Source organism: Amphiura filiformis, chromosome 17, assembly GCF_039555335.1.
Source record: "Amphiura filiformis chromosome 17, Afil_fr2py, whole genome shotgun sequence".
Lineage (NCBI taxonomy): Eukaryota > Metazoa > Echinodermata > Ophiuroidea > Amphilepidida > Amphiuridae > Amphiura > Amphiura filiformis.
In genome coordinates, this window is record NC_092644.1 from 35498346 (window position 1) to 35513789 (window position 15444).

The 15444-nt window shown below is 38.4% G+C and overlaps 1 protein-coding gene across 1 annotated transcript; it reads left to right on the forward strand.

Moving 5' to 3' along the window:
* Positions 1-10552: 10552 nt before the first annotated feature.
* LOC140137699 (histamine H3 receptor-like) lies at positions 10553-12669 on the forward strand. Its single transcript, XM_072159455.1, has one exon. It carries the CDS (start codon positions 11119-11121, stop codon positions 12292-12294), a length of 1176 nt encoding a protein of 391 aa, XP_072015556.1. The 5' UTR covers positions 10553-11118; the 3' UTR covers positions 12295-12669.
* Positions 12670-15444: the final 2775 nt, after the last annotated feature.

A 15444-nucleotide genomic window follows, 5' to 3' on the forward strand; every position in this document is an offset into this window, starting at 1 on the left:
ATATTGTATTTTTTGCTTCTAAACTCATGAATTATGATCTGTCAGAAATAAGATAAAAGGCTTCTTTGTTTGTGAGGTTGATGCTTGAGTGCTCTACAACAGAAACAGTAATACACCATGTTGATCCTAATGTTGGATGATAATAATTTGCTATCAAAATATAGGCCAGTTCAAAGTGACGGTAAAATGTCACAACTTTTCAGACTTCTGTTGGAAATAGAGAAATATCTAAGTTCAAGGTACAAATTTTGACATAAAGTTTATATAATAGCAAGATGAATGCTGTGTGGTACAAGCTATGGCTAAAATGATTATCTAAATCATGTTTAAATTTAAGTAACATAGAATGTATCACATAGATAAGTACACCAAAAACATGCAGTTTCAGTAAACATTTTCAACTATATTAAATGTTGGGTCATGGAAACGTTTTAAAACATTTTTTGATGAAAAAGCACTACAACATTTTAAAATGTTTTGTCAACACTTCAAAAACATTATGTTATGAAACTATTATAAGGGTGTATCAAGCAACTTCGGTATTTTAGGAATTTTACTTGTATTAATTGGACTATTCAAAATTTACTGAGTTTGATCAACTCCTAAGCAATTTGTGAATCACAGTTCATAGGCCGTAATTAGGACATTGCCTTTCAAGAAGTTTCAAAATCTAAGTTTTGTTGCCAAAGTTATATTCTATGTACATAATAAAAGTTACTAAATACAACAACATTATAACTATAAAAAAAAAAAAAAAAAAAAACATTGCCTGCGAGTGGTTCAGCCGAAAGCCGCTCTCTAAGGTCACATTGCATACACGTCATGCAGGTGTGGTTCGTATGAGAGTATGCCATCGAATGCGGTCAGCGGCAGCCCTGGTAGCCGCAGTGGAATCAGTGATGCTCAAGCCTGTGATAGCCTAATTTATACTGCAGTTACTGTCCGTTTTCCTATACACAATACACAGTGCTCTCACCATTGACGCGCGACCGTACAAATAGTGTACGTTAGTAGTATATTGCATTTGCCTAGTTAACATCACTGTGTGAAAAATAACCGGCCAATATTTAAAGTATTCTCCAAACTTCTAGCAAATATATTTCTTTAACATGACCTAAAACTACAGCTAGGTTAGATGTTCAGAAATAGTCGCACTTTCGTAGAATATTAGTGAGGGCAAGGCATAGCTAGCTCATAGCTAGCCAACTCCCCGTGTTAATTGAATGGAGATTTGACCGAAAATATTGAGCTATATTGGTAATGGACCGCTCCGTTCTGAAGGATGCCACAAAAAAAACGGTACAAGCTACATTTAAAGTATTCTATGAAATTCTAGAAAATATAGTTTTGTAACATGTCCTAAATTTTTAGCTAATTTAGGTGTTTGGAAATAGTCGCACTTTTGTGTTTTAGGAAGGATATGTAAACGACAGATAACACCAAAATATGAAGAAATTATTTCCAAACCGTGTTAAGTCAATAATCATTATGTTGTTCATTTTCAAGAATGCTGGTTAACAAAAAGCAGGCCATTGTCTCATTTCGTGAACAAAGGTCCACATACCATTGTTTCCTTGCGTTTCCTTTATAATCGGTTACCCAACTGAAGCTGTATTATAGCAGCTCATTGCGATACCGCACATATAAAACAGACACATGTGCACAGCCAGAGAAGATCCGATTTAATCAGTTGAGCTGTTTCAATGAGTGTTATCTTGGTTTAATAGCTTTTAATGGGGTTTAAGTCCTGCAAAGGTCAAGGTGAATTCTACTGTAGACATGACTGCATCATGTTTGATGTCGTCAAGCCAGCTCGCTGCAGGTCTGCCTCTCTTGCGTTTTCCCTCAACCATTCCTTGGACAATTGTTTTCTGAAGGCAGTGATGTCTGGTGATGTGGCCAAAGTATGACAACTTTCTAGAAATGATATCGGCTCGCAAGGTCTTCTGAACTCCAAGCTCTTGGAGAACCCACTAATTTGTTTTCCTCGCAGTCCATGGAATCCTCAGGATTCGTTGATAGCACCACAGCTCAAAAGAATCTAGTCTCTTCCTGTCAGATAATTTCATCGTCCAGGATTCAGATCCATATGATGCCACAGCAAATGCTGTTGATTTTAGCAAACGAACCTTGAGGGATGGAGGAAGTTTACTTTTCCACAGTTTGGTCAGGTTTGAGACTACACCTCGAGCTATTGCCAATCTTCGTTTTATCTCCTGGGTGCAGTCACTTTTGGTGTTAATGATGGAACCCAGAAATTCAAAGCTTACCACCTCTTCAATGAAATCACCCTCTAAGGAAAATTTTGCATCTGTGTTATTTCGCCCTGCGTCTACAATCATGACTTTCGTCTTCTTTGTGTTCAAGATCAGTCCCCTCTGTTCACTTGCCGATTTTATTGCTTCAATCCATCAATTCCTCTTTGCTACTGCAAACCAGGGTTGTGTCGTCTGCATATCTGAGATCCGCTGACCACCTATGGTTACACCTCCTCCAAAGTCTTCCAAAACATGATGCTCTCAGCATAGATGTTGAAGAGCGGAGGAGACAAAATGTACCCTTGTCTCACACCTCTGCCAATTTGGAACCACTCTGTGTCACCTCTACTCGTCCTGACTGAAGATTCCTAATCCTGGTATAGCGTACTGACGAGCTTCACCACGTGACCGGGGAATCCCATATCCCCCGTGATGTTCCATAGGTCTTGGTGGTTGACACAGTCAAATGCCTTGCTGTAATCGATGAAACAAAGGTAGAGTGGTATGGAATGTCCTCTGCATTTTTCAATGATATTTCGCATATTGACAATTTGATCTCTGGTGCCTCTTCCTGCTCTAAACCCAGCCTGTTCGTCTGCTATCTGAGTCTCGAGCCTCTGTCTCATTCTGTTGTTGATGATCTTGAGAAGAATCTTGCTGGCGTGACTGATTAGGTTGATGGTTCGGTGGTATGAGCACTCTGTTATATTTCCTTTCTTTGGTATCGGGATATATAAAAAACTGCTCTCTTCCAGTCTTTAGGCCATTCCGCATCCCTCTAGATTTTGTCACATACTGTAGCTTCCACATGATGATCACACCTTGCTCACCAGATGCCTTCCACAGTTCACCTAGAATCTCATCACAGCCTGGTGATTTCCCATTTTTTTTTATCTCTTTCATTGATTTACGAACTTCATCCAGTAGGGGTGGTGGTTCAGGGTCAATTTCACCTGAATCGTTTTGGTGGGTTCCTCCTCTGCTTTCTGTTCATAAAGCTCAGTGCAGTATTCTGCCCATCGGTTCTTGATGTCTTCGCTCTCTGTAAGCGTGGTGCCATTTCTATCATTTATGACATCAGATCTTGCTGAAGTTTTTTGAGTCAGTTCCTTTACCAAAGCAAACACCTTCTTGGAGTCGTTTCCTGCTTTTTCCATCTCCTCACATTTCCTCTCAACAAAGTCTCGTTGATCCGCTCTGGCTGCTTTTGTTACTTCTATGTGTTGTTTCCTCCATTCTGGCATATCTCCGCTTTTTCTGGCTTCCTGTCTTTTATCAGAAAGCCGTGTATTTAAGACAAAATAAGACATTTTACACAAATCTGTAATTTAGATACTGACAGTATCTAAATGGGGTTTCAACTTCGTCAGTACTGCTGTTTTCTTTGTTTTTTGCCAAATTTGTCATTTCAAAAATATCAAATGACAATTTGAATGACTTATTCGTCACTTTTAAGCAAATGCAATTTATAAACAATTTTAATTTTTTTCACGGCAGTGAAATGATTCCACTTGCACCCATATCTCATATGCACAGTTTATCTCTTACATATCCTGTGTCTTGAATAGCTACATAGCACACCACCCTGTGGTTAAGAGGCTAGGAAATAATTCCTAATATCTCATACCCTAGTTTGTATGCCTTTATCTAATCTTGCCCCACTGACAACTTACTATTTAACACTTAACCTGTCCAAGAGTCTGTCCAGCGTAGGAATTTTTTAGCCTCTTTTAGAAACAAGTTTGCAATTGGCTTATGGCCATCGCATGCTGACAATACACATAACTGATTGGTTAATCAAAACTAGCGGGGGTTGGGTCAGGCCTAATCACAAAGTAAACATATAATTCTGTATAGAAAACTGTGTAGCAGGTAATTTACTTCAGATAAAGTTCAATATAACTACATTGCGCAATACTAAGTCCATTATCTATAGTTAATTGAATGTTTATTGACTCTTGTAATAACCCATGTGCATAAACCTGTATAATATTGACAAAGACAAATATCACTGACCCTGACAAAAGCTAGCAAGAGTTAATAAAAATTCCTTTAAAAAAGGAATGGGGCGCTCAATGTGAGCTTGGTCGTGATGTAGTGAATTTCATGGTGTTTAGATTTGGTATTATCATCTCTTGCAAACCCGTTGACACCTCATTATAGATTTTAGACCTGTCGATAGGTTGTAAGAGGGAATAGCCTTTGCCAGGCACGAATTGGGCCATATATAAAGAAAGTTTTGCTACTTTGCAACGCAATAAAAACCTAAATGCAAAATGAGATCCTGTAGGTGGCTCCCGAGGTGGCTTAAAAAACTAAATGCAAAATGAGGTTTTTAAAAAATATTGTTTTCCAGAGTCAAGACGCAGGTATCATTATTAATCCTCATATCACTTATTTATTGTCAAAGTCAGATCAAAGTAGCTCAAAGTACATGTACTATACACCTGATCCGTGAACTTGTCTTTTTTAAAGATACATTCTTGTTTACACTTGCGCTGGGATCACTGAATGGGTCTTTAACTGCATATGTAGGGGTGTGTGTGTGTGGGGTGTGGGGTGGGGGGGGGGCAACGTGAGTAGGTGGGAGAAATTTTTGAAAACGCACCTCGAATCTGCCGCACATCATGATGGCACTGTATTCACATTGCCACTAAGAACCATCTTCCGGCCCCCTCCCCGCGTGGTGTGAATGCAATTCTGACAAGGAACGAATTTCTTCAATACATTATAGCAGCGAGTCCAGCGACAAAAGTCATTAGAGACAACTAGGTAAATTTCCAAAGTGATAATACATCATTTTGAATTTGACAAATTTGACAATTTTTATAGGATGTGTCCTTAATATCTCCAAAATAAGGTCTGCTGGCACGTTCCGGATTTCAACGGAACATATTTTTTATTATGCTGATTTTATATATCACTTTCATTTTCAATCTATATCATTTTTACTTAATAAATAAATGGATCATTGTTATTATTGTTGTTGACACAAGTCGTGATTGTTATCGCAATAAAAGCTTTCACTAGACTATTTGAAGTAAAGGAATGATTAACATGACGGTTTTATATTAAAGCTTATGCACTGTGTGAAGCTCATAGATGCATTTTATAATGTCGATTTTCCACATTCTGGTTTTCCGTGTATGAACAAAATATCCCGCGGCAACATGTATTTTGAAAGACTTGCTAGTATATTATTTGCGTCGCAGGTCGCAGATATCTTATCATGATCTTGTTTCCGGCGATACACTTCTCTTTGCAATGTGTACTTTTTTTGGATTGCCACTTTCAGGTTTTTTTGTCATTTATAAAAATAAAGTTTGTCCCAATTTGTTCTTTCTTAACACTAGTCTTGTTTGCACCACCATACACCCCTACCCCACAGGCCACATCCACCACACACACACATGACTTTGACGGTGAATTTTAATCAACTGTTTAATCAACATGGACGGTGAAACAATTCCTTTGGAAACTATTAAACCTGTCAAGAAGAATGCGAAACCTCATACTTATGTCATGTATGTAATCGTTCCAAAAGTAGGAAATGCTTAAGGGAACTGGAATGAGCGTTTTGAGCGTTTCGACAGTATTTTTTGTGGGGCATGAGAACACATCAGACCTATCGAATTGCATTCTGAATACGAAGAATGTCTTTCTGATATCAAATAATTTTGATTTTTGAAATTCGCAATGTAATACACATTTTATGGCAAATCATTAAAATTGATTAAAAAATGGAAATTTGTTCACTTCTTCTTGTCTATACGAGATCAAATTTTAACCCCCAAAATGGATTTTATTACATGTCGGACTCTACTTGTTCTATTAGGATACTTTGATTCGCTTCATAACATGATAAACATAACATTTTTCTGCATTTTATAATGCGTTTTTTTTGTCATTTTGGAACGTCATTTTTGCTACCAACCGCAACGTAATCGCCTTACGGTAATTCCACGATTGACCAATTAGAGGTTAATAACTGCGCATCGGTTATTTTGAGGGCATTGTGAAAATGCCCGACATATAACCGATGCAAAGTTATTAACCTCATTCATAACCGTCACTTTGATCTTTTAACTTTACAAAATAACACAAAATTTTCCTCAAAAGTTTGTAAAAATAAACAATTCTTACATCTTCCCTTTCCCAAAATCGATCAGGCTAAAACAAAACGACCAATAACAAAAGTGCGTATCAGAATCTGTGCAAATATGGTAGCGCGCAATCCAAATACGGCAGCCAGCGCGCGCGCAGTTCGTTGGACGCACAATACGGCGCACGCAGAAGTCAATGTGCGACATTGGAACAATTACGCATTTTGCGGTCAATTGTGAGATATTAATGACCTCGATTTGCGTTCGCGTTTTCGCAAATAATAAAATATGATTGGATCGCACGCATCGCGTTTATTAATGAGGTTATGAATTCACAATAGATTTCACCCTCTAGAGGGCATACTAACCGATTTTTGACTAATGTAGCCAGGCGGCATAGGAAGCGCAACACGTGACGTACGAGGCTGGCGAAGATACAGGGCTGACAGCCCCATTCAAAATACACGGTTAGCAATTACAAATGGAAAATTAACATACTTGCAATGTGGTACACTGTCGTACCCGGACGGTTTTAGAGTAAGATAATTTTGCTTTGACACCACATAACAAATTTAGAATTGTTTGTGAAGATTTCATGATTATGTGTTAATCCAATGGCGACCTCAAAATTGGCGATATCGCTTCCATCACCGCCTGAATGTAGCTTGCCGTTGGCGTTCCCGTGTCACGATTCACGTAAATTTCGCAATATCTCTACTAACTTACAGACTGATGCCGCTATATGCCGTAGAAGTGACGTCATAATCGGATTAACTACGATAGCAATGGATGAATACAATTTGTGAATGTACCGCGCTTCACTACAGGCAGGTTGCACTCATCACCTGTGTGCCTGCAATCATATACCGCTCTATTCCATGATACTAATCTGACAGGTGCGAGTGATTAGCATTTCTTTAACATCTATGGTTCAATGCATCGGAACTGCGTGAACGTTGTAGTGCGGTGCGATATAGTCAGAATTGAATTCATCCATTGCTATGGTAGTTAATCCGGGGGTCTGATTAACTACGTCACTTCTATGGCGTATATAGGCTAAATAAATGATAAAAACATGAAATAAATGACCAGGGCTGAGAACTTTCTAGAATATTATGATTCTCTTAACACGATCACAAAGGACAAAAAGGACATTGTTAACAACATCTAGAAACACTGGAGAATCATCAGTCAGTCTACCAACAGCATTACACCAATCAATCAATCAATCAATCAATCAATCAATCAATCAATCAATCAATCAATCAATCAATCAATCAATCAATCAATCAATCAATCAATCAATCATTCAATCATTCAATTAATAAACCAATAAACCAATTAATCACTAAATAGATAAATGAAATGCAAGTAAATAAATCGAAAGGTTGCCGATCGAGGCGTGTACTCCGTAATTTTATTGTTCGTTTGTAAATTTTCATTAATGTTTGAATGACTGAACATTGAAGTTACTAAATATATACATAAATACATCTGATATCCATTGGAGGTAAAGAAAGCATTCTATATTTATACATTAGATTTAATCAATATAAACAGATGCAATCAGCAGCCATCTGAACAAATTGAAGAAGCTGTCTACATTTGAATTAACCCTCGTCCTACTAGAACAACACGAACTATACTTATCTATTTTCTAAACGTCATAATACTGTTATATAGCTATGGGTCTTCTCAGTGGCGGCGCCACGGGGGCATGTGGGGAAATTCCCCAGTCAGAACTCTTGCCCCCCCGAAATTAACTTTTCCCCCTCACCCCCCCCCCCCGAAGAAAAATTCAGTGCCGCCGCCACTTGGTCTTCTCTGTCCATTGATGCCTAAATTTGTACAAACAAATCCCACATAATGTCGCTATTATGTCATAATGTGAGCGTGCCTTCGCAAAATTTGTATTCTGGCTAAGAACTAAAAAATCCCATGAACATACAATTTTCAGGGTATTTTCTGCTGAATATGAAAGGAAATTACTATTTCAGCTATGCAGTCCATATCCAATCCATATCACTTAGATGCAAATGCAAAATATAAATCAAGGAATTTACTGTTCAAACGAATTATGATGGGCTTCATCAGCCCTCTCCTCCTTAATGGTCCATTTTGGTGGTCGACTTTACCCATGTTGGTGGGTGAGCATTTTTATCAATGAAATGAGCGCAGCTAGGGGATGGATCTACGATCATCTTAAGTCATTTGGGTGTAGACACACCCGTTTTAATATGCTTGGTCGTTATAATATCCCGGTGGGGGTGGGGGCACATCAAAAATGTTTGGTGGGTATGCTCCCCCGGAATTTTGAGGTGGTGGGTCTTTGGGAGCTGACGGCGTACTGGTAAAAGTTTTTTTTTTGGAGCTGCGAACCAGGCTGCGAACAAGTAAAATGGGGACTTATGGAGCTGCGAAAAGTCAAAATCAAGGGTCTTTCTTGTCTTTTTGGTTGAAAATCGCCTGAAATAACCAGAAATATGAGGAATGGTCAATTTTTGGGTCTTTAGAGCTGAAATGTCAAAATCAAGGGTCTTTGGAACAGTTCATATTTCACCCAATAAAATTCTATTGAACTAATTTAAATATTTGTTTTATATTATTATATAGTTCAAATAAACCTCCTTCCTTTCACTTAATTTATAAATCACCAGGAAAACAAAATAAATAAATTTAAAATTATATAAACTATATTTATTTTAGAAGCAACACCCACACATAATTATTGGCGATTCGAAGTGGTCACCGCACGCGCTATAAACGTTCGCGTTTGTTAGAGTTACCAAGGTAGTTACACGTGAGTGCTAAAAATAGCAAAAATAATCAAGTAAGAGTATAAACAAAACTATGACACATTATAGTTTAATTTAAAGTGGTATTTTGTACTTCTGGCAGTCATTTTTACTATGGTTTAAATGGATATCCACAAAAAGCGCATTTCCAACATTTCAGTTCATTCGGACATTTACACATAATTACATGTAGGCCATTACAGCGCCCAACAGCCGATAAAATTAATACAAATTAGACAATATCATTGCCAAACGACCGAATCTGCAACAGAGTTAAGGTGGTACTACACCCTCTGATAAATTTTGTGATTAATTTTGCATTTTTCTCAAAAAATAACTACACACTGGTAACAAAAGTTATGTATATTATAGGGGCAAAGAATCCAATTACTTCACTGAAATTTCAGTGATTCAAGTCAAATGGTCCATTATTATTATGTTAAGAAATGAGGTACATTCTAGCGGTACCTCTTTTCTTATCGTAAATAACCTTAATGCACACACAAATGATGGAGACCGAGGTTTCTGATGGTATGACAAATCTCAGCGGTTTTTTTTTTATTTAATTTTTTTTGGCGTAAGTTGCGGATAAGGTTGTGGATCACGAAGTGCCCCTTAGTAAGCCATACTACAATCTGGCTATATGCTGATTTTGCGAATACTAATCAGTGTCCGGGGCGTAGCCAGCCTTATTCCTCCGGATGGACAAGGTCATTTTCCACACCCTGGTTCTCCATGTATGAACAATTATACATGTCCCTCGCAATATCAGTTGATAAAGATGTGCCCGTATTTCTAAGGAGCGTTTTGTAATGTGTTAAATAATCTGTAATGTCCAGCTATGGCGGACTCTTTCTGGATAGTGAAAAAAATTAAGAAAATAAAATTCACACTGACACCTTGTTTATTCAAGGAAGCTTTTTGCAGTAAAACATGGAACCGCGATCAGAAATTTCCTACTGCCTCTTTATAAATGGAACACTTGTGTCATGTGTGTGGAACAATATGAACATCCTTTGCGCAGTTTGTTGTACACACGTTTAATTATATAGAAACCGGAATACACGTAGAATGCTATTAGGCTGGAACGTACAATCAGTCAACCACCAAACAATGTTAGTACCGGGTGCTTGGTTTTGACGCTCTTTCTAAAAGAACTTCGTATTTAATTCGTGTTAATATAATAAAACTTAATCGCCGCTTGACCGAGGCGGTGGTTTGAAGTTGCGGAGCAATTTCCTGAGCCAATCAAGAGCCTTCTTGAGGAAGCCAAGGTGTGCATGGAGATGCGCGAGGAGAGCTTTTTTTTTAATAGTACCGTTCAGTGCATGTTCACCTGTGTTTGGAGTTGGTTAGTTGGATGTTCATTACTCGTGTTAATTATCGTCATTATTCATTGGCCGGTTATATATAACCTTGCCTTTAGCAGTCTGGTACTTTTACTGTATTTTATGACATTCACTATCACTTGATGAGAATCCATAATTCGCATCATTATTATTAACCATTATTACTGTGATGGAGTGCATGGTATGCAAAGGCACTTACGCATTTGTACAGACGGGTTGATTTTATAGTTGCATATAAAATGCATATATTTGAACATCCACGATATGATAACGTCGCGACTTCAAAACATATTACTTGGTAGTTTGCTTGAAGTGTGTGGATTTCTGATCATCGGGGTAAATTTATATGCTTACTCATTTGCAATGTTCACTCTGTTCTGCTGGGAAACAAGCTGGAACATATAACCGCTAACTTCATTCAAAACGACACAGAAATTTACTACTTTAGTATTCATCAAACAATTGTACCAGCTGTAGTTGTTTAACGCAATCTGTGGGAAGCAACATATTGTAAGCTTAACTCAACTTTCATCTGTACAGGCTACTTTATGGAGGACGTATCAACCAGGATTCACATTTCGCTGCTCGTTTACACAGCTACAACTCAGTAGAGATGGCGTCGTCTTCTGTGACAGCAACCATGGAACCATCCGTCGATGACTACAATTCCGACAGCTCCTCATACTGGGAGCCATTCGAAGTAGAAGACATAAGCTGGATATCCATAGTCTTGGGCGTAATTGTAATCATTACCATCGTGGGTAATATCTTCGTCATGATAGCTTTCGCACGAGATTCTAAAATCAAAAATACGGTGTCGAATTTGTTTATACTGAACCTCAGCATCGCCGATTGTATCGTTGGATTGTCCGTTCTCCCTATCAACACTTCTTGGGTACTTCTTGGCTATTGGCCGTACGGTAAAATTTTCTGCCAGATTTGGATTGTAATTGATTACACAACAGCCTATATGTCTGTACTCATGATCACTTTGATCAGTTTGGATCGTTTTTGGTTGGTGACAAAAAAATTACGGTATCGCGATTTCCAAACAAGACGTCAAGTGAAGACCATGATAGCATGTTGCTGGATTTTTAGCTTCTTATTTTACGCCGTCGCGACATTCGCTTGGGAACCGATCGTGGGAGAATCTGTAATTGATTACTCGGATGATTGCGAGATAGAGTCCATCTACAATGCACCATTCAATATTGCTCTTATGTTAATGGAATTCATCATACCCCTCATCGTCATTTCTATTTTAAATTCAATAGTATATATAAATATAAAGCGACGTTCTAAAGGTATGGTGAAGCCTCCTACCAACCCTTCCCCAAAACCACCACCATCCCCTGTCACGGAGAATTCAAATGGAAGCTTAACAAATGGAGACAATGGAAGCATTGGAACTTCTACTATATCTTTGTCAGTGTCCACATCAGGCGCGAATCAATTATCACAGAAACCGAAGGTAAAAGACGATCATAAAAAGGAATACAATCGCCATCGTAAGGCAGCTATAACTCTTGCTATTATTGTAGGTGTGTTTTTAACCTGTTGGCTGCCATATTACGTGGTTACCATCTACACAGCTGCCATTTGTGACGATTGTGTCTCTGATAGACTTTGGGAGATTGTAAATTACATCTTGTGGTGTAACTCTACTGTCAATCCGTTGTTGTATACGGTTACGAACATTCATTACCGACGGAACTTTGCACGATTCTTGGGTATCCACAAGTGTGTGAAGCCGAAGTTCCTTACGGACACTGAGTCCACTGTTATGTAATTGCACTGCATTAGCGGATAGTTATGTATATGTTTGGCATTATAGACGAAACATGCTGATTTCTCCATTATCTGGGCAGTTCAAAATGTGACAGTAGATAGTTTTACTGTGTGATGGAAACTTAAAATTTGTTCAAGGCCACCAAAGTGGCGGGCAATGTGGACACGCCTTATATGTTACCGTGCGCTGTGTGTATGTTTCGTATTTATGAATGTTGTTTCATTGTGTTTTTTGAATACACATTACATGATTGGATAGTCGTAGGTAGTTGCTACACACAAATTTATGAACAGTAAGTAAGGCAAACTGAGACTCGAACATGTCATGACTTTAAACACTATAAATAATTACAATTACATGTATTTGCATCGGCAAAACTGGAAGAAACCATTAGAATTACAAGATTTTAGTTCTATGTTAATTAGATCGAATTTTATTCTCCAGAGATGTTAACAGGAACAATGTAAGCGGATGGGTTTTATTGTGTTTATTTCTAAGCAAGAGTAGAATGTCATACATGTTACCGTTTCTGATGGTATGAAAAGCTCAGCGTTGTTTTGGAGTAAGTTGGTGGGATGAGGCTGTGGATCACGAGGTGCCCCAGATGTTCTACAATCTGGCTATATGCTGAGTTTGCAAGTTTCTGTGAATCAGGGGTGTAGCCAGCCAGCCTTATTCTTCTGGATGGGCAAGGTCAAGTAAATATAATGTCGTTTTTCCACACCCTAGTTCTCCGTGTATGAACAATATAGCCTGTCCCCCGGCAATTTCAAGTTGGAAAAGATGTGCCGGTATTTTTAAGGAGCGTTTTGTGTTTTTGTTAAATAATCTTTATAGTGTCCAGCTATATCGGACTCTTTCTGGAGATTGAAAAAATACACTTGCACCTTGTTTATTACCTTCATTGCACATAAAAATATTAAAATGCGGTGTGTGGTGCAAAAGAGCAACCCGAACAGGCACACAGGCCCACTAGATGGGGTCCCTTAAACACACACCAAATAAAATAACTAAAATTACACAAAATATAATTATAAAACACATTTAAGAACACAATAAAATAAAATAACTGCGATCAGAAATTTCCTATTGGCTCTTTAAAAATGGAACAATCGTGTCTGGCGAGTTGCACAATGTGAACAGCCTCTGGATGTTTTTGTACACACACGTTGAATCAGAAACTGGAGTAGACGTAGAATGCTATAATTATATTCATTAGAGAATGAATTTGGAGAAAACCTTCTGATAATTACAAACACTTGCTGAGCAGCAACCTGGGGGCACTACAATATAAAATGGATATAGGTGTAGGGCTGGCACTTTCGCACTAAGGGGCATTCGGTGAGAGCAAAATATACAAAATATGGGGTCATTGGGTGAGAGCATGATTTTTGGCATTCGGTGAGAGCAAAATGTAAAAAATATGGGGTCATTGGGTGAGAACATGAACTTTTTTTAAAATGGAATCTTTGGGTGAGAGCCGAAACAGCGCCACAAAAACCTCGAAAATCGAATTTCTAGTTCTAAATGGCTTCAAATTTCATTGTTTTTTCAAAATAAGTAACAAAATTAGTGAAAAATGAAAGATGCTGTTCAAATTGAACTTGTAAGGGTCTTTGGGTGACAGATCAAATGGAAAAATAGGGGTCTTCGGGTGACAGAGCATGTGTTCGCAAAAAATATGGGGTCTTTGGGTGAGAGCGATGCTGAAAAAGGGGGTCTTAACAGCCCTACATACGCGTCACCTCCAAAGTTGGAGTGCCCCCCCCCCCCCGAGCAGCAAGACCTTCCCTCTAAGCTTTTAATCCGATAAGCCGATTATCTATTTGTTTTCATGAATTGAAAGACATTCTTTGATGTATACTGATCTCAATCATCTGAAATTACTGGAGCGTGAGTCACCCAGGCTGGTGGCTCAGCATAGTATTTTATTAACAGAAAGTTTTCTCCAAATTCGTTTCCTAATGTAGGGTGGAACATACAATCAGTCAACAACCAAACTACATGTTAGTACCGCATGCATGGTTTTGACGCTCTTTCTAAAGAACTTCGTATTAGATTCGTGTTAATATAATAAAACCTAATTGTCGCTTGACCGAGGCGGTGGTTTGAAGTTGAGCAATTTCCTGAGTCGATCGAGAGTCTCCTCGAGGAAGGCCAAGGTGTAGGGCAAGGAGAGCTTTTATAGAACCAGTTCAGTGTTCAGCTACTGTGTTTGGAGTTAATTGTTCATTTACTTGGCTTCATTATCGTCATTATTCATTGCATATAATTATAACCTCGCCCTTGGCAGTTTGGTCTTTCACTGTACTTTATGACATTCACTATCACTTGGCGAGAATCGCAATTCGTATCATTATTACGCAGTTACGTATTTGTATAGACGGGATGATTTTATAGTTAGAAGGAAGGTAGGAAGGTTTTATTTCAAACTCTAATGGTGACCCGCAGGTCAAATTGCTAGAATTGTACATTAAACACACCAAAACAGAAAGCAATTTGCAGGCAGCAGCTTAATCAGCGCCAATATTGCAATATTGAAACAAACAACTATACAAATATCCAATCCAACCCAACCACATCTCCCAGTAGGCAATGAGGATAAAGTGCCTTGCCCAAGGACACAACACGTTGGCACGAGCGGGGCTCGAACTCACAACCTATGCATTATGAATCGGGTTACATTGATCATGCATGTATTTGATCATCCATGGGATGATAACGGTGCCACGCGACTTGGTAGTATACACTTGTAATATTTATTGGATTGTTTGCTATAACTTCATCGTCAACGCTGAAATTGCTCACACCAAAACATTACCAATCATCGGGGTAAATTTATATGCATGCTTATTTGCTATGTTCACTCAGTACTGCTAGGGAACAAGCTGGAACATATAAACACTTCTGGTACCAACACTAACTTCATTAAATATGACAGAGGACTGTCCTGTTTCAGTATTTATTCAAAAATTGCACCTGCAGCTTATTCAATTAATCTGTGGCAAGTAACATTGTAAGATCAACTACGGGACTCAACTCAACTTTCATCTGCACTTTCAGGCTACTTCCTGCATGTCCCGGAGGACGTATTAATCAGGATTCACATTTCACTGCTACTTTTATAGCTACAACGCAGTGGATGTTGAG